The 20,969-nt window shown below is 39.4% G+C and overlaps 1 protein-coding gene across 2 annotated transcripts in view; it reads right to left on the reverse strand.

Annotated features, from left to right (window-relative positions):
- Window positions 1-741: 741 nt before the first annotated feature.
- The window catches only part of SMAD1 (SMAD family member 1), a 55,115-nt gene continuing 34,887 nt past the window's right edge, over window positions 742-20,969 (reverse strand). For both annotated transcript variants that reach the window (XM_044682248.1, XM_044682247.1), the window contains 3 exons: window positions 17,908-18,129; window positions 13,006-13,262; window positions 742-1,604 (listed from right to left, as the gene is read on the reverse strand). In XM_044682248.1, the coding sequence (XP_044538183.1) occupies window positions 1,461-1,604; window positions 13,006-13,262; window positions 17,908-18,129 (623 nt within the window). In that variant the 3' untranslated portion in view covers window positions 742-1,460. The remainder of the gene's footprint in view (window positions 1,605-13,005; window positions 13,263-17,907; window positions 18,130-20,969) is intronic.

Here is a 20,969-nt window from a genome sequence, read left to right on the forward strand (position 1 = left end):
GGCTCTATTCACTGATATACCTAACTGTTCCCACAAATCTCTTGGAAGAGTAGAAAACCTCAACAATCATGAAAGTGGACTTGGAAAAATTGACAATACAAAATTTTTAATCAAAGTAAGCAATGACAGGTTTATTGAAAATTTCCAGTAGAGAAGACCCACTAGTTTTGGAATAAAAGTACTCAAAGTACTACAGCTTAAGTGAATATAAAGGATTAGCAGAAAAAAAAAATAAAACCAAACATAGTACAAAAAAAAAAAAAACCCTTGAAAATAAAAATGATTTTAAAGTTTGAAGGATTCAAAACAGGGGTGTTCTTTTAAATCCTCCAAACATTTAAACAGTGACTAGGTTTGGCAAAATAATGCACTTACAGATTAAAGCCAACTTGTTAACGTAAACTATGTAAAAATGCTCTGTCAATCCAAGTTTATTGTACAATATTTTGAAGGAGAGTCCATCTCCTGACTGTGGTAAATGATTATTTTTTTTTCAAAGATACAAGAATTATTCAATTGTGTAACTGTTTAGGGGGCGATGGAGGGAGGATGCAAAAAAAAGAGTTTAAAAGTAGGCTAAAGTTACTATAAAAATGAAATGAAATGCACAATAAAAGTTCAGATGTCATTCTGTTTCTTTAGACTAAGAAACTGGGTTTACAGTATGTTCTACGTTTTCAGTTGCCACGTTGCCCTCCCCTCCCCCCCACCTCCCCCAACCCCCAAATACTCCTAAAATCCTCTAATCTAATCAATTCTAAACTTCCAAATACACTGTACATACACATTTAGCAGAGAGCAGATGCTAACATTATTGTTGACAGCAGTGTGGTCAGCCCACAAATTTTAGAAAGACTATTACACATTATCATCAAGATTAACCTTTACTTTAAAAAACAAACAAACAAACAAACAAACAACAACAACAAAAAAAAACAACCCAGGAACTCTTACTAAACAAATAAGTTTTAAAAAATATCGTGAAAAGCCCACAAAAAAAGGAGACTCTCATCATGGGCTCCCAACCAGATAAAAAAACACACTTCAGAGAGACTAACGGCTTAATGCTAACCCCCTGCCAAACGATGCCCTTAAAAGTGCCAAATACAAAAGGATCTCTCAGGAACACTTGTCCCGCGGACGAATTGCCCCCCGTTTGGCCATTTCTTCTTGAGCGATACACAAAACCCCGCTGAAAGATCTGCATCCAGTCGACTTTACAAGATCATGTTATAATGTAAACTAAACGAGTTCTTGATACCGACAGTATGTTAAAACGGTTTTAGTTTTTGAATCCAACAGTTGGTCACAGAGGTCAAGTATTACCAAGGCTCCTTCTCGGCCCGTCGTCAGTCCGTCGATGTGTCTGACTCATCCATCCTTCAAGTACATGCAAGGCTCAAGAGTTTCCAAAAGAGGCAGAATCCTGGGGATGGGAGGTGAAGGTGAGGGGGGGACATTTATGACACAGATGAAATGGGATTATGAGGCGAGCCCATCTGAGTAAGAACTTTATCCAGCCACTGGAGAGGGCCATGCAGATGGATCTCAATCCAGCAAGGAGTGCTGGTCACATCCTGCCGGTGGTATTCTGCTCCCCAGCCCTAGAAACAAACAAACAAAAAAAAAAAAACCGGGAGAAGTCAATAACCGGCACATCTGCTAAAAACAAAACACACAAACGGGTGTCTCAAAGGCTATGAACATGAGCAATAAGTGTGCATTTCATGACTTTTTATTATAAAAACCAGAGAAAGGAGGCACTAGTTACTTTTGATCAAAATGGTTATAGTATAAGAGAAAGACACAGAGTAAGAATTAAGAATTAGAAGGGTGTTTGAGGTTAAGTTAGTTCAACCTAGTTATTTTCAAGAGGAGAAAAATGGAAGCTCATAGATCTTTTAAGTGACTTGCCCAGGATCACGCAGACACAAAAGCAGAGATAGTATGCGAATCCAGGTCCTCAAGAGTGCAGATGTATTGCTCTTCTCATCATACTGAGATAGATGCCTCCTACTGAAGAGCTGACTGCAAATCCTGGTTCTCCCACTTGTTTGTCCACTGCCTTAGTTTCCCCAAGTGTAAAATGGGGATAATACTTGCCCAGTCTTTTTGAAAGTAGTGAGAAAAATGTTTTCTGTGCCTTAAAGAGTTACGGAGACTGAGTCTTATTTTAGATTTCAAGCTCTCCTTAAGAGGCACTGTCTCTCAGAAGCTTGCTATACACCTCCTGGACCTCTGAGACTCGATGGACTTCAAACTTGCAGAACGAGACATAATTAGTTTCTATACATGGCTAATATGGGAATTTGCTTTGCTTGACTATGCATATTTGTTACGAGGGATTTTTTTTTCCCTAAAGGGATATTTACTTGGGGGAGGGGATACTTGTTAATTAGAAAAACAAGAAAATTAAATTTAAAAAATAGACTATAAATTCCTTTAAGGACGGGGACTTTTAAAATTCTATCTTTGCACCCTTAGCACCTAGCAAAGTGTGACAATAAATTACTGAATTGGCTTACAAAGCAAAAAGAAAACAAAATATCACCTTAAATAACACAACTTCATCTTCTGTCTTAGAACTGATATCAAGTACTGGTTCCAAGGCACAAGAGTGGTAAGGGCTAGGCAATGGGGATTAAGTGATTTGTCTAGGATCACATAGCTAGGAAGTGTCTGAACCCAGTAGGCTTAGCTCTTCATCCAATGATCCACATAGCCACCCCACAAAATAACATCTTTAAAGCTATTTATATTATATATTAATAACTCCTCCACAAAAGTTCCAGTTGGTCCAAAAACAGGAAGAAGACAGGCCTCTTGGAATCCCAAAGACTTATTCCAATATGTAGCACCTACACTACAGATGCTGTAAGGGCAATCCTAGCATTGGACCCCTCGCTCATCACTGGAAGACCAATCTAAATGCAAAAGGCTTGCTTCCAAAATGTGAGTCCCCAAGTAATTCATTTCTTTGGGTACGGCAACTTATGAAAACCATCTAGAAACACTTGCAAGTTGCATTAGTAGAGACCTTCAATTGATGGGTTTCATGGATGTTCTGAAATATTAAGTGAGCTAGGAAAGAAAAAACTGCAAACAGAAGTTTTGAAAAAGACCAATCTATCAATCAGGAAAGCCAAACCATCCCCATTTAGAAAGACAAAGTGCCTTTAACAAGCATTTGAACAAGCATTTCTAGTGAAGGAAAAATGAAACAAAACAAGCCACCAAGTGACGGTCTTAAGAGTAAATATACTGATCATGTAGGTGCTCCAGAAGTATTCTTTTATAAAAGCACCAGCAGCAGCAGCAGCATGGCCTTCTCCAATGCTGGCTCTTGGTTCTAGAGAAGTGAGCTGGTTCTTGAAGCCAAGTTGACAGCGCAACACAAACTTGCTTAGAACCTCCCCAATCTGGAAAGCCCTGGCTATTCTGCGCATACTTTTTTGTCATTAGCTCCATCACAGGCTGGTAAAATGTTTCTCCCCAGCAACTCTCAGCAAGGAAGAGAGGATTGTATGGGACAATACTTGAACCTAAGATATCTCAATTATTTCTTTTACACCTGCACTCCTTGCTTTTAATGACAAAAATGGATAGATGGTGGGAAGATATTTTATCTTTCCTAATCTATGAAGACTCCTATTCTAAATAATAGCAACTTTGGAGTTAAAAAGTATTCCCAGTATACGCTTACTTGTTACCTCTAATAGCACCATTCGTTAAATAGTGCAAGGATGATCTTCATTTTACACACGGAAATGAAGGTGCCTGTGCTCTCACAGTATAGTATTCATGATCTGATGATATTAAATGCTTCTGATGATGATGAGATGGTTGGTCAGCTTACATCAATTGACCCATTCTACCACCACCTTAAGCTCCACTGATAAAATCACAGAAGAAGGGGGTCATGGAGAGATGACAGGGATTTAATTCATTAATGCAAAACTACATCTATGCCCATTTTCCCTTTAAGGAACAATGAGGAAGCTTTCCCTAATGGAAATGAAAGGCAGAATGAAACAGATTGGTTAAAGACTGGCTATGACCAGACATCTAATGCTTTTAAAAAGCTGACTTAACAGTCAAGGTAAGAAGAAGTTTTGTGGTATATGACTCCTGGAAGCTGAGAAGAGAGCTAGTTTTTTATCTTCCCTTTGTACCACTGTCTGGTCAGAAGGAAGAGATTACTCTTCTTCTTCCTCCTCCTCTCATCTCCCACAGTGTTTTGCACTGTAGCTATTCACTTAAGGAACCATTAGACCCAGGAAGGAGTAGTCAGAGAAAGGGGCTCCAAAGAATATGCCCCTTGTAGCAGAGAAGGGAGAAAATTATTATTTTTTTAATTTTAATTTTATTTTGAATATTTTCCCATAGTTATACATTTTTCATGTTCTTTCCCTCTAGAAGAGAGAAAATTATGAATTTAAAAGAGAATTAGCCACAGCAGTTTAAAGTTGAGCTACAATAGTGGTTCCCAAATTTTTTTGGCCTACCGCCCTCTTTCCAGAAAAAATATTACTTAGTGCCCCTGGAAATTATTATTTTTTAAAACTTAATAGCAATTAATAGGAAAGATAAATGCACCTGTAGCCATAACTGCCCCCCTGGATCGCTGTAGCACCCACCAGGGGGTAGTGGCACCCACTTTGGGAATCACTGAGCTACAGAGTTGTGAAAGTCCAAAAGAGTCAAACTAAGTTAGTCAGCAGTGAAGCTAGAATTTTGGATCCAGGCTCCTCTTGATTTCTAATCCAGCACTTGTTTCATTGCACATGTTCCCTCCCAGTTTCCCTTCAAAAATTCCTATCTGGTGGGTTAGCAACCTGGGTGTCCTTGTATGGATATATTCTGAGTCATCAATATCTCTCTTAAAAGTAGAGACACATACGTGAACACAATACTCCATGTGAGTTTTAACAACAGGACTATTACATCCATAGGTTCTGGATACTAGATTTCTATTTGGATAGCTTCAAATAGAATTAGCTATTCTAGCAGCTCCATCACACTTCTGACTGAATTCGGAGCCAACTTATAGCTCAAATCTCTTTTTTTTTTCTCCCACAAGTTGTTTTAGTCATCTCTCTCCTATTCCATACTCAAGGATTTTTTTTTTAAAGTCTACACACAGGACTTTAGTCACATGCAGCAAAACTATGAAGTTAATCAGTTGTAAATATTTATAATTTCTTATGTCTTTAATTAAAACGACTATTCTAAATACTTATGTATCATATAACCACATACAGAGTAGTAAGGAGGAGAAATGAGGGGCGACTTTGCCCAAAGACTACTAGATTTAGTGGTCCCTGAATTAAGGGTTGAGGCAAAAGCCACCCCACTGGCAGGCATTGGGGAACCTATAGAAGACAGAGAATGCCAAGGCATAGAAACTCCAGGACTAGCTACCACAGTGTTGTCCCTCCAACAGGACTGGGGTAACTGAGAAAAGCAGGCATTTCCTTCTTTCCTTTAGGGCTACCACATCCCATACCCTTTGGGTAACTCCCACTTAGGCTGAAGCGAGGAGACGGGCATAGGGTGGGAAGAGATAGAAATAGTGGCCAGGTGTCCTGGACTGTCAAGAGCTTCTTATAGGTTCATGCTCAGGGATACCATCAAGAATTGTTCATTAAAATAGTAAATTGGTCAACAACCATTTATTAAGTACTTAGCAAGCACCAGAGCACTGGCTAAGTTTAGGGGATATCATACCCTTAAGGATCAAATCAACATGTAAATAATTAGGGACATAGAAGAGATATATAGAATAAACAAAAAGAATCTCAGAGAAGAAAGGAATGAAGGAGAGATAGGGGAAAGGTCTCCCAGAGAAGACAAGATTTGGACTGAAGTTCAAAGGATGCCAAGCAAACTATGAGGAGATAAAGGCAGACCATCCTGGCATTGGAGACAGCCAACATGAAGGCACAGAGTAGAGAGCTGTGTCTGAGCAACTTCAATGAGGCTAGTGTGGCTCAAGAGAGCAGAAATGCAGATGGGTGGCTGGGAAATAGTGTGCCAGTCCCTTATACCATCCCTGGGGGCTCCTAGACCCACCATTAAAGACCTAACTAATATCTACTTAACAATAATTAGCTGAAGTGGGAAGCCAGGTAGTCTGCCTGTTGTCCCCTCCTCTGCTTGCTGCAACTGAGCATGGCATGGCCTCATGCCAGCCTCTCTCTCTTCTTCTCCTCACAGACTAAAGGCACCATTCCCATCCCTTGCTAGCTAGAGCCCTCTCCAGAGGAATTATGTCAAGTCAATAGGCATTTATTAATAAGCACCTACTATGTGCCAGGCACTGTGAGCTCTGATTTAGTTTTTAAAAGGAAAAAAGTTCTTTGTGAAGATATTCATCAGCAGTCTTCTGAAAGTAGAGAGAGAGGATATTTTCAGGTGATAAAATGTATGAAAAAGTGCTTCTGCTGAGTTTGGGGCCGGAAGGCAGAAAACTGTTCATGGAATCTGGGGATCACACGACTTGGAGAGAACAATCATTTTAAACTACTGGTATAGGCCAGTCAGTTATATCCATCCTGACTTATTGTCAGTGGTTCCCACACTTTTTTGGCCTACTGCCCCCTTTCCAGAAAAAATATTACTTAGCCCTCTGGAAATTAACTTTTTAAAAATTTTAATAGCAATTAATAGGAAAGATAAATGCACCTGTGGCCATCACTGCCTCCCTGGATCGCTGCAGCACCCACGAGGGGGCGGTGGCACCCACTTTGGGAATCACTAAATGGTGGATAAAACTACCAAAAATGTTTTTTTTTGTATAATATACTCATAATTAACACTGGAAACTGATTTCTGTACAATTATTATGTTTTTACTATATTCTTCTACTATATTAAGCAATTCCAAAAATATCATCTGACTGGAAAAGTCCATATCCAAAAGGAAAGTTAAAACAAAGAATATACCTCAAGAGCAGCCCAGTGGATAGAGAGCCAGGTCTGAAGTCAGAAGACCTAGGTTAAAATTTGATTCTGCTGCATCATGACCATGCCTTGAAAGCACAGCTTTCTAGGACTCTCCCAGTGCTAGAAGGAAAAGTAGCCCAGCCTCCACACAGGAGATAACCACCACTCTCCTGTTACTCATTTGGCAAAACTAATGATACGGAAATGATCTTTACGGGGGTCCTTCAGGTGGATTTCAGGAGCCTCAAAAAGGAAATCCTATAAATCCATATGGTTTGGACTTTTTAAAGCTCATGTTCTCTAGGAAATAAGCAGAACTGGGAGAGCATTGTACACAATAACAGCAATAGTGGATAATGATTATCTGAAAACTTGGGTACTTTCAGTGAGGCAATGACCTGGGACAATACTGAAAGACTCATGATGGGAAATGCTCTCCACCTCCAGAGAAAGAATTGCTGGAGTCATCTTTCACATCAGTGTATTTATGGTTTTATTTTGGGGTTTTGGTTATATATGAGTGTGCTCTTACAACAGTGACCAATATGGAAGTGTATTTTCCATGGCAATAAAAAATGAAAAAATAGACTGGATGAGAAAGAGAAGGGAAAAGTTAAAAAAAAAAAAAAAAAGGTTTGTGTTCCATGGTAGATCCAGTCAGATGATGTCAGATTAGTTTGACTAAAGTGTTTCTCTTTTACTGCCTTTTCTTTTCTAGTTTTTGCTACAAGTGATGGCTCCCAGTGTAGCGGAAGAGGAGGAGGGCAAGCAAATTTTTGGAAATTAAGAAAAAAAGTCTCAATAAAATAGAAAAAAAAATTTAAACCTTTACCTTCTGTCTTACTTAGTTAATACTATATGTTGATTCTCAGGCAGAAGAGCAGAAAGGGCTAAACAATTAGAGGTAAGTGACTTGCTCAGGGTTTACACAGCTAGAAAGTGTCTGAGGCCAAACTTGAACCCAAGACACCTGGTATTCAAGCCTGGCTCTCCATCTGCTCTGCCACATAGTTCTCCTCCTCAACAAAAAATTTTAAAATGCATATTAAGCTTTTATGTTGTGGCCATCTTGAATCTATATTAAGGAACCAAAATGAGTGTTTTCAAGAAGTGTCATCTACAAGAAGGATAATTCAGGAAATCTCCCCTCGCTGTATGAAGAGAATGAGCATCAGACAGAGTAACCAAATGGAAATTAAACAATTAACTTGAAGTCTGAAGAGCTAGAGTTCAAGTTCTGTCTGTGTGACCCTTCAGGCAAGTCATTTAAGCTCTATAAGTTTCAGCTACTTCATCTGTAAAATGGATAATATTGCCCTATAGGATTGTGTTAGCTTTAAAGAGATGGAAATGTAAGGGGCAGCTAAAAGCACACTGGATAGTACCAGGCCTGACAATGGAAAGACTTGGGTTTAAATGTGCTAACAGATGCTTCCTAGCTATGTGATCTTTGGCAAGTCACTCAACCTCAACTTCCTAGCCCTTGCTACTTTTCTGTCTTAGAACTGATCTATGACATAAGGTGTGGGAAAGAAGAGGAGGGGAGGGGAGAGGAGGGGAGGGAAGAAAAGAAAAAAGAAAAGAAGAGAAGAGAAGAGAAGAGAAGAGAAGAGAAGAGAAGAGAAGAGAAGAGAAGAGAAGAGAAGAGAAGAGAAGAGAAAAGAAGAGAAGAGAAGAGAAAAGAAAAAGAGATAGATATGTGTATAATTATTATTAGGACCAAAATATGTTTCCAAAACGGAAGAAAACTCTACTGGTTCCTTTTGCTAGCCTCAGATAATAGCTATTCTTTCTAACATCAATAGGGCCTCCTTAATTGGTCATTCCATTAGATAATGTTGAGCAAACAAGAAAGTTGTCACCAAAGTTCTTGGCCCTCTCAAATGGTTCAATATCAGAACTATTATTTGTATTAATTACTTATATTATTTTACATTATATGTAAGTATGTATGCTTAACATAGAATATATTTTATTTTATATTTACATTTTATATTTTACATTATTTATATAATGCTTGTTAATTATATTACTTATATTAATATTGGAAATATTACATGATTTAATTTTTATCAGTGGCAATGACACTAAAGAAGAGGCATTGCCATCTGCTTTATCCCTCCATCCTCAGGACCATGAGACCCTTCCTCCAGCTATACATCTGTAGCCAAAACCTTCCACATGTGTTGGCTCCCCCAGTAGAGTAGGTTCCTTGAAAGCAGAGATTATCTTACTTTTCTAGTTGTATCCTCAGCATTTAGAACAATGCTTTGCATATAAAAACCATTTAAAAATGCCCCTCCCCCCATTCATTTCATTCATTCACAAAGTTTTGCTTGGTTAAATATTCGATATAAAAACCAATCAAAAACAACATTGTATCTAGTTTGCATCCTTTTTGCATAACCAGAAGTACTAATTCAGAGTAATAAAGCTCTTTCCAAATAGATTTTTCAGAATAATATCTTTGGAGAAATCACTGAATTTTAGAGCTGAAAGGGAGTTTGCTATAAAACATTCACTTATGGCAAGATGGCTGGATTTTGAAGTTCTGCTACTTATGCCTTGTATTAGCCTTCCCCCAAATCACCAAGCATCTGTTTCCATATTTGCATAATGAAAGGGTAGTTCTAGATGGAGGATTTGTACATTCCCTTTTAGATCTAAATTTTCCCAGCACCTATGAGGAAAAGTGCTTCCTTTTCCAAGGACAGAGAGGTGAAGTGATCTGTGTAAGATAACAGGAGCAAATGATTTGCAGAAGGAGGGATTTCCCACTTGGGGATCTGCCCACACTGACAAAAGTAACAGGTTGGGACGAAAATTTCTCACAAATCAATGCATTCTTGGATAAAATTTTGACTTGAAATGCAGAGCTCAAACGCTGCTTAATCATCCTCAAGAATAAATTAATAAGGTCTGGAGGGGGCAATGCTACATTACGAAACTGATCCCTCCTGAAAATAAGGGAACCCTCCAAAAATGAGTTCCTTGGAAAGAAAATTCTGCCTAGGTGTTGGCCAACTGAAAAATAACAGTGAAGTCTGACATAAACTAATCTGAGAAAGGCTTTTGTAGAAAGTCCAGCCTACGTGCAGAGACCTACTTTTTAAATAGTGTGAGGTTATTAGCGTCTTTAAATTCTTCTAGAGAACACACATTTGGGAAGGCAGATTTAGAGAAGGGAATCACTAGCGTCCAACATACCAACAAACTGCTTGAATGCCCAGAGAAACGAAAGGAAAAAAAATGTCCTCTGTCTCATTTGAAAAGAGACTTCCCTACTGGCAGGCTAATTAACAAATAGTTCTCCCCATCATCCCCAGAAATAAATACCATTCAGAACAGGTTTAACAACAAGTGGGGTAACGCTTCTAAAGACAGGACATAAAAGGCTGTGGGCCGGCCCCACCTAGGTGTATAATTAGGCAGGGAGGTTTCCCAAAGTAACAGAGGGCAAGTCTTCTTCAATTTTCTTGATGCATCTGCCTCCCAGGGAATTAATTTGGGGATAATAAGTCATTTTGTCGACAATCTGCCATGAAATCATGAAGAAACCTCAACTAGTATTTAAATATCCATTTAAAAAACTGCTCTTAGAATCAAGAAAATGTAGGTTCCAGGCCTGTCTCTGACATACCCACAACTCACCTGTGGCTGGGGCAAGTCACAACCTTTCGATGCCCCCGGGCGACTCTTCCAAGAGTCCATCTCACCGCCTGGCCTGCTACAGGAAGTTTCCCCGTGGGCAGCGCCCCACCCCAATAAAATCACAGGTTCACACACACAAAATTCAGTGGTTTCTTATAATTTGTATTTCCTGATGTCATAAATAGAAACAACTGAAATAAATGACTGCATGAAACCCTTTTCTGCCCTCAACTTCATGGCTAAAGGCATGAGACACATAATAATATTTAAAAGAAAGGGGTGGGGGCAGCTGGGTAGCTCAGTGGATTGAGAGTCAGGCCTAGAGAAGGGAGGTCCTAGGTTCAAACCCGGCCTCAGCCACTTCCCAGCTGTGTGACCCTGGGCAAGTCACTTGACCCCCATTGCCCACCCTTACCACTCTTCCACCTATGAGCCAGTACACAGAAGTTAAGGGTTCAAAAAATAAAATAAAATAAAAAGGGGAACCATGGAAAAATATTCTAAATCAATTAAATAAAAGTTTTCAAAGCCCACAAATAAATAAATAAACAAATAAGCAAGCAGGCAAATAAATAAATAAACAAATAAGCAAACAGACGAACAAACAGATAAATAAATAAACAAGTAAATAAATGAGCAGGCAAGCAAACAAACAAATAAATAAATAAACAAGTAAGTAAATGAGCAGGCAAGCAAACAAACAAATAAATAAGTGAATGAGTGAAGGAAAGGGGACCCTCTCTCTAGGTCTGTTTGTAGTCATGGAAAGTCATGATGGATTTTAGGAGATCCAGAAAAGAAAGAAAAAACAAATGAGTCATTTATTTATCCTTGAAACACAAGATGCAAGTATTATCTTTAAAGAATAGAAGGAGCAGCTAGGTGGCTCAGCAGGTAATCAGGCCTAAAGATGGGAAGTCTTGGGTTCAAATATGGCCTTAGATCTTCCTAGCTGTGTGATCCTGGACAAGTAAGTCATTTAACCCCCATTGCCCAGCCCTTTCGGCTCTTCTGCCTTTGAACTACTCCTTAGTATCAATTTTAAGATTCCAAGGTAATGGTTTTATTTAAAAGGAAAAAAAAGCAGTATTAGAGAGAATGTGTAAAAAAAGTAAAAATAAGGAAGTAAGTCTAGAGAAGCAATTCCATGACCCTATGTACTGGTCCAAACATATGTTCTGTATTGTTAGCCTAGCAGACGGGGCACTCTACCCCACAGAGTTTATTAAAGTTCTGTGTTCTCAACATTTTTAACAGGATAATATGCTTCAAGTTGGATAAGATTTCCATCATTTCCAGCTCTACAAAGTCAAAACATATCTGGAAAAAACCTTAAGACTCTGACCTCAAAAATAAACATGACACACAAACAGGGAAAGAGGTATCATATGATAGTATATGTACAATCAATGGATAAGCCTGCCTTCTTGGAGAGGACTGGGAGAAGAGAAATTTTTTTTAAAGTTTATTAGTTTCTTATTGAATAGGACAGTTTTGAAAAGAAGAAAGCACATTGGTGAATTATTTGAAAATCCAAATAAGAGAGCGAAAGAAAATGAGAAAGACAAGCAAAGTAGGGCTGGAACTACCATGGTAAATTTGAAATATTTCTGTTTTTAACGTGGTATGTACTGGAGGGTCACAATTTCATGTGGTCCCACTTTTTTGCCTGTTCTATGAATGTGGAAATGTTTGTGTTTATTAATGTTATCAAGTTCATAGCAATAAAAGAGAAAATTTTAAAAATAATAAACCTTTTAAATCATGAACAGGTACAATTTGTAGGAAAGTCAAAAGATTTTCAAGTATCTGGCCATAGGGAAAATTTGTTTTCTACCGAAATAGCTAATGGAATTTGCTAGGGGGTTAAATATATCCAGATATGGAGATAGCTGGAGAGATATGTAGATGGAGTATACATGCATATATCTGAATATTCTGTGCATATTTATATACATTTATATATAAATTTATATTAGCATGCAACATTTATATATAAATAGAAATATTTATATCCATATGCAGAGATAGACTTTTGCTTCCAGAATTTGGTTATCTGTTTTATGTACACACACACACACACACACACACACACACACACACACACACACACACACACACACATATATTGAGGGAGGAGAATAACCTGTAATTTCACTGGGGTAAAAGGACTTCTAAGTCAGGAAACTTTCTCTACATATCTGAAACATCTCTAACTTTTCCAACAAAATATTGTCCTCCTGACTCCTAAGCTCAGCCTCTCTGAACTCTAAGAAAAAAGTCATTTTTAAAGGGAAATTCTTCATTGCTCTCCAAAGCCCTCCCTTCCTCCCCGATCCAGCCCATTTCCCAAGGGGGTTTGGGGACCCCCTAAAATGTGTCGGGGAGCTCTCGGTAGGGGGCTACTCACCTTCACAAAGCTCATTCGGATGGTACACATCTTGGTGAGCTCGTAGACGGTCTCAAAGCCATGGTTGACAGACTGGGCCAACAGCTGGGCAAACTCTTGGTTGTTGAAAATCTTGAGGCTGCAGCCACTGGGGATCTTGCACACGGTGGTGGGGTGGAAACCATGGTGGTAGTTGCAGTTTCGGCTCTGAACAAAGATGCTGCTGTCACTCAGACACTCGGCGTACACCTCCCCTCCAACGTAATACAGGTGAACCCCTGAAAGAGAAGCCGAGTGAGAACTGGGAGAAAGGAGAGTGGATACCCTGGGGAGAGGAGGGGAGAAGGACTGGGAGGGAAATCACGGAAAAGGGAAGAAAAATGCTGAACGAGAGTCAAAGAATGGATAACAGAATGTACTTCCTCCTCTTCAATCAGGAGGAACCTACAGAAACAAAAGGGCACATGCATTATCATTGAATATCTTTTATTCCCATCTTTAGTGTATTTATTTGGGGGAAGGGGGAGAGAATAAGCATTTATATAATCCTTACTTTGTGCCAGGCACTGTGCTAAGCACTTCTTGCAAATATTATCTCATGGGATTCTTACAACCACACTGGGAGGGAAGTACTGTTATTATCTACATTTTATGACTGAAGAAATTTGAAGCAAACAAAGGTTGTGACTTGCTCAGGGCCATATAACTAATAAGTGTCCAAGGCCACATTTGAACTCGGGTCTTCCTGACTCCAGAACCAGCACTCCAATCACTATACCACGAGCCGCCTCTTTATTACAAGGAAGTTCTTTGGTTCTTTCAAAGGAGTGGAGTATGGAGAAATGGGGGAGAGAGACCAAGAGAAGAGCCATTTCCAGAAAGGGACTAGGATCTAAAAATACAAAATAGAAACTTTTTTAAAAAAGAAGCATTCAAAGAGACGTTTGGCTTTCTTTTGGATGCAAGATAGCAGCTCACAGTTTTGTTCCAAATTTGATATAATATGATAAAATATCAGGAAAGTTGTTTGTATAACAATTTAAGGTTTGTGACCTGTTTTATCTCATCCGGTCCCCACAAGATGTGCTATGATTAACTCCTTTTTAAAGATGTGGAAACGGAGGCAATCTGAAGTTAAATGGCTTGCCCAGGGTCTCATAGCTAAGTAAGTGTTCGAGGTCTTCCAGATTCCAATGCTCAATCTACTGTGCTTTTGTTATGGCTAACTCTTGTGACTCCATCTGGGGCTCTCCTGGCAAAAGATACTGGACTGGTATGCAATTTATGTTCTTCTCTAGCTCATGTGACAGATGAAGAAACTGAGGCAAATGGGCTTAAGTGACTTGCTCACGGTCACAAACCTAGTGTCAGAGGCAGAATTTGAAATCGGAAAGATGAGTCTTCCTCTGACTCTAGACCTAGCATTCTATCCATAGTTTGCCTTTAAAAAAGGACAGATTTCCAAAAATAGCCATAATTGATGTCAAACTAAAAGTCTTTGTGGATATCATTAAAGTAACAAATACATAAATGCCTGCACCCACAAGATCCAGCGTTAGAAAAATAGGTGCAAAGCTTATTAGCTATATCAACCAAATTCCTCTCCTGACACGGCTGTATCACCCTGCTAGAAAAATGTTACATTAACCACGTCCTTGATTTTTATTTAACGCCAAACACAAGCGCATTCCCACTCCACCGGTGCTCGCTTTGAAGTGCCATCTGCCATTTTCCCCTCCTTCCCCCAAGCACAGTGACCCGGGTGACATTCGGTAGCTCTGGGCTGGCAGCTCTGCCTCGTGAGGGTTGGAAATCGAGGGATTATTTGGGAGAGATAGAAACCAGAGAGGCCCAGGTGAAGGAAGTGCTCATGAATGAAAGCCACACAGATGCTGGGGCAGGAAAAGCTTTTCTGACCTGGGAGGGGGGGAATGATTCACACTGGATGAAAGCGGATCTCCCTGAGCCCACCACCTGCTTCACACACCTTCCTGTGAGAGCTCTGGGCCCAGCAGCATTAAGAAACCGATCTAACGCTGCTGTAAAAGGAAGCACGTTACGTTTTTGTTGTTTTTTTTTTTTTGTAAGGAGAAAAGAAAAAGAAAGTGGGAGAACCTTTAGAGAGACCTGACCCCACACCTGTGTCACGAAGAATGAAAGGAGATTAATTTGATTCGGCTCTCCTGTAAAGAGTCCCTCCATCCCGTGTGTCTGGAAAGGGGTCACACCTTGTACACGGTTAACCAGAATCTGGCTCAGTTCAAGCAAAGGTCTTCATCCCACACAAGAATCACAGGGTGGATGATAAGGTCAGATGGGCCCTTATAAATATTCATTTGCCCATTTTCTGTAAAACTGCTGGAGCCTGGGAGGAGCAAAGGACCACTTCTGGGTCTGAGAAAAGAGTAGAAAATGGACCTTATTTTTAAAGGCTGTCAAGGTTGGCCATCAGTCTTCTCAAGGGGTCTTAAGTGAAGGCTTTTCACTAATACTCCAACCCCATCAGGGGTACAAGTGGGATTGTGCCCTTGAGCTGTGTGACCTGGGAGCAAATGGTAGCCCCATCACTAAGTGCTCCACACCATTGGTGGTGCCCAGCCAATGGCTTAACTTAGAGCGCATCTCTGGTCGGAGAGCCAAAGGTCCTTACAAGGTGGATGAAGCCAAAAACTAAGCTGAAATTTGAGAAAATATCTGCAGATATGTTGTAATCAAGGATGCGACTGGCTGCCGTATCTACTCCTGCACACTCCAAACTCTAGAATGTGAGAGCAGAACCATCTGTTTCAATCAAGGAGAGGGACCGGGGAGAGAACAGGTCCCTGCCCTAAGTCAAAATAGGTTTCACCGATCTGAAAAATTAATGCTTAATGTTAAAAAAAAGGACAAAAAGGAGATGCACTTTGAAAGAGACTTGAGGCTCCTAGCATTTAAAAGCAGCATTTAAAAAAGATCTGGTGGATTGAATTGCTTGTCAACTCCAGGAGGGAGTCATGAATCATATAATTTGGGAAATGTATGTGTAAATTTGTTATTAAAATAAAGATAAAACTAAAAAAAAAAAAATCTGGTGAAGTCCCAACTGTTTAAGCCCTCTTAGATCACTGATACAATGAATATGGGATGAGCTTGTCAAGGAGGCCATAACTCTGTACTTGGTCCCAAGTTCAGGGGGTGGAAATCGATAAATATGGCTATTCCAGCATGAATTTAAATGGCATTTTGGAAAAACTAAGTAGCTGTGTAGAAATGAAAATGTGGAGTCCTCAGCTCAGCAAATTCTGTTTGCAGATAAGGAACTGAGGCCAGTTGAGGTAAAGTAATTTGCCCCAGATCCAAGTATTAAATAGCAGAGCTGGTCTTTGAACCCATTCTTGCTAGACTCTCAAAGTCAGCAGTTTCCCAATGCTTCATGCAATACTGCTTGGTTATATTCTAGAGAGTTGTCTGGGTCTCTAAGAGGTTAGTGTGTGTTCAAGAAAGCACTTGAAGTGTAGCTCTTTATCCACTAAGCCACACTATATTTCAATTTAAAAACAGACTTGAGTTCAAATCTTATTCATTTCATTTATCATGATGAGTTGTTTTATCAACTATAAAATAAGGAGATATCAAATCTGGCCTCAGACATTTCCTAGTTGTGTGACCTTGGGCAAGTCATTTAACTCTCACTGTCTAGCCTTTGTCACTGCTCTTCTGCCTTGGAGCCAATATACAGTATTAGTTCTAAGACGGAAGAGATGAGTTTAAAAAAGGTGAGGAGATAGGCACTCTACTTGTGTTAGGTGTGAGCAATCTCCAACTGGAGAGGTAGGTAGCATGGTAGAAAAGAATGCCAGGCTGGAGTCAGGTAGACTTAACTTCTATTCAAATCCAGCCTCAGTCACAAACAAGCTTGTGTGACCTTGAGCAAGTCACTTAACCCTATTTGGCTCGGTTTCCTCATCTGTCAAATGAGCTGGAGTAGGAAATGGCAAACCACTCTAGTATCTCTGCCAAGAAAAGCCTAAATGGGATCACCAAGATTTGTTCATGGCTGAAATGACTAACCAATGACAAAAATCTCCATTTGGAGATTAGAGAAAATCCAGGGGTGAGATCCAAAATTCTTTAAAAAGTACCTGAAACAAAAGATTCTATATATCTGACTTCACAACTGTGAGAAAGGCTCACCTGTGAGTCTTATGGTCACTGCCACAGAAAAACAAATCCTATTTAACTCCAAAGTTATATGGTAAAGTGAATAGAGGGTAGCTTTGGAATCAGGGAGGCTTAGGTTCAAGTGTCTGACACGTACTAGCTATGTCACTATGAGCAAGTCACAAATTCTTGGTGAATTAAACAAGCTCTCTATTTTTTGAGTTACTTTTTCCCTAAATGTGAGCCATAGAAATTGGTCTGGGGAAGCTGGGCTGGCAATTTGTATGTGAATTATAAGCATATCTGGCTAGAATAGCTTCAGTGATTAGGGGAAAGAAGTAGGAACAGCCCAGACAGTGTAGAAGCTGTGTTCCTGGTGGGGAACATGAGAAGTGGCTGGTAAGGAAAAGCAAGAGCCACGTAAAAGTGTGTCTCTTGAGACTGGATTATTTTGTCCCAATTTATAAAAGAGTCAAACTTCTGGAAACAGTCAACATAGGGAAGCTATTATTGAAGTTAATTAAAATTAATGTTGTTATGAGAGTTAGCAGACCATAAAAATAAATGATTTAGAAAGTGAAGGACTTCCTGGTAACACACACATTCCTAAAAAAAAATAAAATAAAATAAAAAAATGGCAAACCACAAGAAACCAATGGAACCGGTGTAGCTCTATCTGCTGGAACCTTTTGCCACAAGAGCGGCAGGAGTGACCAAGCCAGCTCTGGAATCGAGAGAGGCGAGGGAGAAAAACATTCAAGAGAGAACAAGGCACACACGCACCTTTGCCAATGTGCCGTCTGGTGTTTTCAATAGTAGAATTCCGGTTAACATTGGAGAGGAGCCCAAGGCAGAACCGGTTCTTGTTATTGGAAGGATCAGTGAAACCATCCACCAACACACTTGTGGAGGAGGCATGGAATGCTTCACCCACGCGATTGTTGAGCTCATAGTAGACAATAGAACACCAGTGTTTTGGTTCTTCATAGGCAACTGCCTGCACATCTGCAAAGAAGAAAAGGTTACCGTCAGCTCCAGCTGGGATGAGTGGCTGTCTGCTGCTTTCAAATGGACTTTGATTTGTGATCCTGAAGTGAAGTTCTAGATAAGCAACTGGTAATGAAACAGTTCAACAGTTTTAAGACATCCATAGTAGGTCATTCTCATTCAAGGATTCTTATACAGGGAAAACTGGAAGGTACCTCAAAGTACCTTCCATGTAGTCCAGATCTTATTTACAGATAAACAGAGACTGAAAAGGTGAAGTGACTTTCCCAAGGTCACATAGCAGATGGTTAAACAGATAAGCTAGGATGCAAACCTGGGTCCTAAGTCCAAATCTAGAGGTTCCCATCTCCCCCCCCCCAATTTCCAATCACTAGCCAACAGTTGTGGATTAAAACTCCCTATGCAATTTAAGAAAAAAATGTTGGCAAACCAAAATGGTTGCTAGGCATCCAAATCACCATATTTACAGAACACTAGCTGGATGTGATTTAATGTATAGTTTCCAAGACTGCCCCTATTCAGAACCTGCCTTTACTATCTACAAGAACTCAACAAGTGGCAAAAGAAGAAAAAAAAGCAAAACAAAACAATCAAGTGAGCAGGAAAAGAACCCTGATGGACACTCAGGCCAGGAAACACGCCAGGAAATGCCAGTGTAAAAAGGATTAAGTTCCACAGAGCCTTAGTATTCCTATGCTTCCCCAAAGCCATTTAAAACAACTTTTTAATTATTGGTAAGAAGTTACTCTACTTCTAAAGTTGCCAACGAACTCTCAAGGCCACGGCTTTGCCCCAATTCTCAAACTCAGGAAGAAATCTTGCCAGCTGGCCATTCTTCCAGAATGAATCATATCTGTCTCCCACAGATGTCACGCGGACTTCCTTACATTTGCTTTAAGTCATGCAGAGCAGGTGCGTTTTGTCTCTCCATTCCCAGAATGGGCCAACAATGGAAATTACCCAACTTCACTGACAGGATGCAGCTTGTTAAGTCAAGTCTCTTAAGACCAACAAATCTCCGTACTGAACAGGCTCCTGAACATTTGCAACTAAAAGGTTTTTAAAGAAAAGCTCTATGTAGTAAAACTTCTTTTACTCCCAACTACAGAGATTCCAGGAATTCAAAACCCCACATCCAAAATGTCAATACACAATAACCTAAGGTTTATAAAGCCTTATCTATAAAAGCATTTAAAAAAAAAAAAAAGGAAAGAAAGAAAAATACATAAGGAAGAAGTTAAAGGGTAGAAGCAAGCCTTGTTGCCTTCATTTTAACAGAAAAACACACACACACACACACACACACAAAAAGGAAATAACACAAGGGTATTTGGTGGCACTTGAAGACATTTGAAAACAAAAAGGAAAACATTTTATCTTTCTCTCAACTAATATCAGCTCTATCATGGAAGACAGATCCAAGAGGACACATGCACAGAAAAGTAGACTTGGAATGAGAAGACTCCAGTTCAAGTCCTGGCTTTGTTACACCCTACCCATGGGATCTCGGGCAAGGCTCACCACCTCTTTGGGGCTCAGTTTTCTCATCTGTAAAATGTGGAGAGGTGACTAAGTAAGCTCTAAGGTTCCTTCCAGCTTGAAATCCACAATGTAAATAGAAACATTAATAAAAAAGAAACTGAACTCTGAGTAACTGAAAGAAATAATGGCTCCAGAATAGATAAACACTTCCCTGCTCTTAGCACAGAGGTGTAGAACTACTGGGCCAGACTGCTATAGACATTAGCAGACATCTAAGTGTTTTTCTTTCACAATGGAGACTTCTGTCTGGGTTAGAGTTGAAGTAAAGGTGACAATTTCCAGAAATAACTGACATTTTTTCAGGGCTATCCATAGAACTTAAAAAAAACCTCAACAATCCAAGTTTAGCCCCAAAGAAGAGAGAAGAAAACATACCTCTTTTCCTTCTTTGCAAAGGTATGGGGCTACGAATGTGCAATACTGCCTAAAGCATCAGAATGTTGATACATTGGATAATTTGGCTGAACTGCTTTATCTCTCCACCAATACTTTTTTAATTCTTTGTCAGAGGAATGGCTCTTTGAGAAAGGGTGGAGGAAAAATTTTATATATATATATATATATATACATAAGTATATATATACACACACACAAAGAAATGAAGTTAATTTAAAAACAAAATGCTTATTAATTTTTTCAGTTCTAGGTTTAACTATATTTAATAACTAGTTAGCATTTATATAGCATGTCAAGGTTTGCAAAATATTTCAAATACATTATCTTGTCTCACAACTTTGAAGTAAGCATCATTATTATGCCCATTTTACAGATATTTACAATTTTTAAAGCTAAAAGAGGGCTGAAATAAGACATAGATACTATATAGTAAGGATGGGAATGAGGACTTCTCAAGCCACAAGGATCAAACCCATAACTGATAAATGCTACTTAAAGGGCAAATCCCAGTTTCTTAAGCTTCTCCATGACATAAGCATGATATTAATCAAGACTTAAAGGGCTCTTCTGACTTATCAGCCCCCACGATTCCTTGGCCACTGTGCTTCCTTTCTTTCATGTCTATCTGTCCCCTCTCCATTTGTTACAGTTTAAGAACTATCTCAATATACACCCAAGGGTGTATGTTAGGAAGATGTTCCTTTTTGAACTTCTTTATTCTGTGGTTTGTGGCCTTTTCATGTTAGAGAAGTTATGCTGGAGACAACACACACACAAGCCATAGGATAAGTGCCAGAAGAAGACACATGAAATATGTCTCTGTCTGCAAAGCCCTATGTGGTAAATGCTTGTGTCAGAAAAGAGATCCACTTTGGTGAAGAACAGCTTTAACTATGAAA

Source organism: Gracilinanus agilis, chromosome 6, assembly GCF_016433145.1.
Source record: "Gracilinanus agilis isolate LMUSP501 chromosome 6, AgileGrace, whole genome shotgun sequence".
Classification (NCBI taxonomy): Eukaryota; Metazoa; Chordata; class Mammalia; order Didelphimorphia; family Didelphidae; genus Gracilinanus; species Gracilinanus agilis.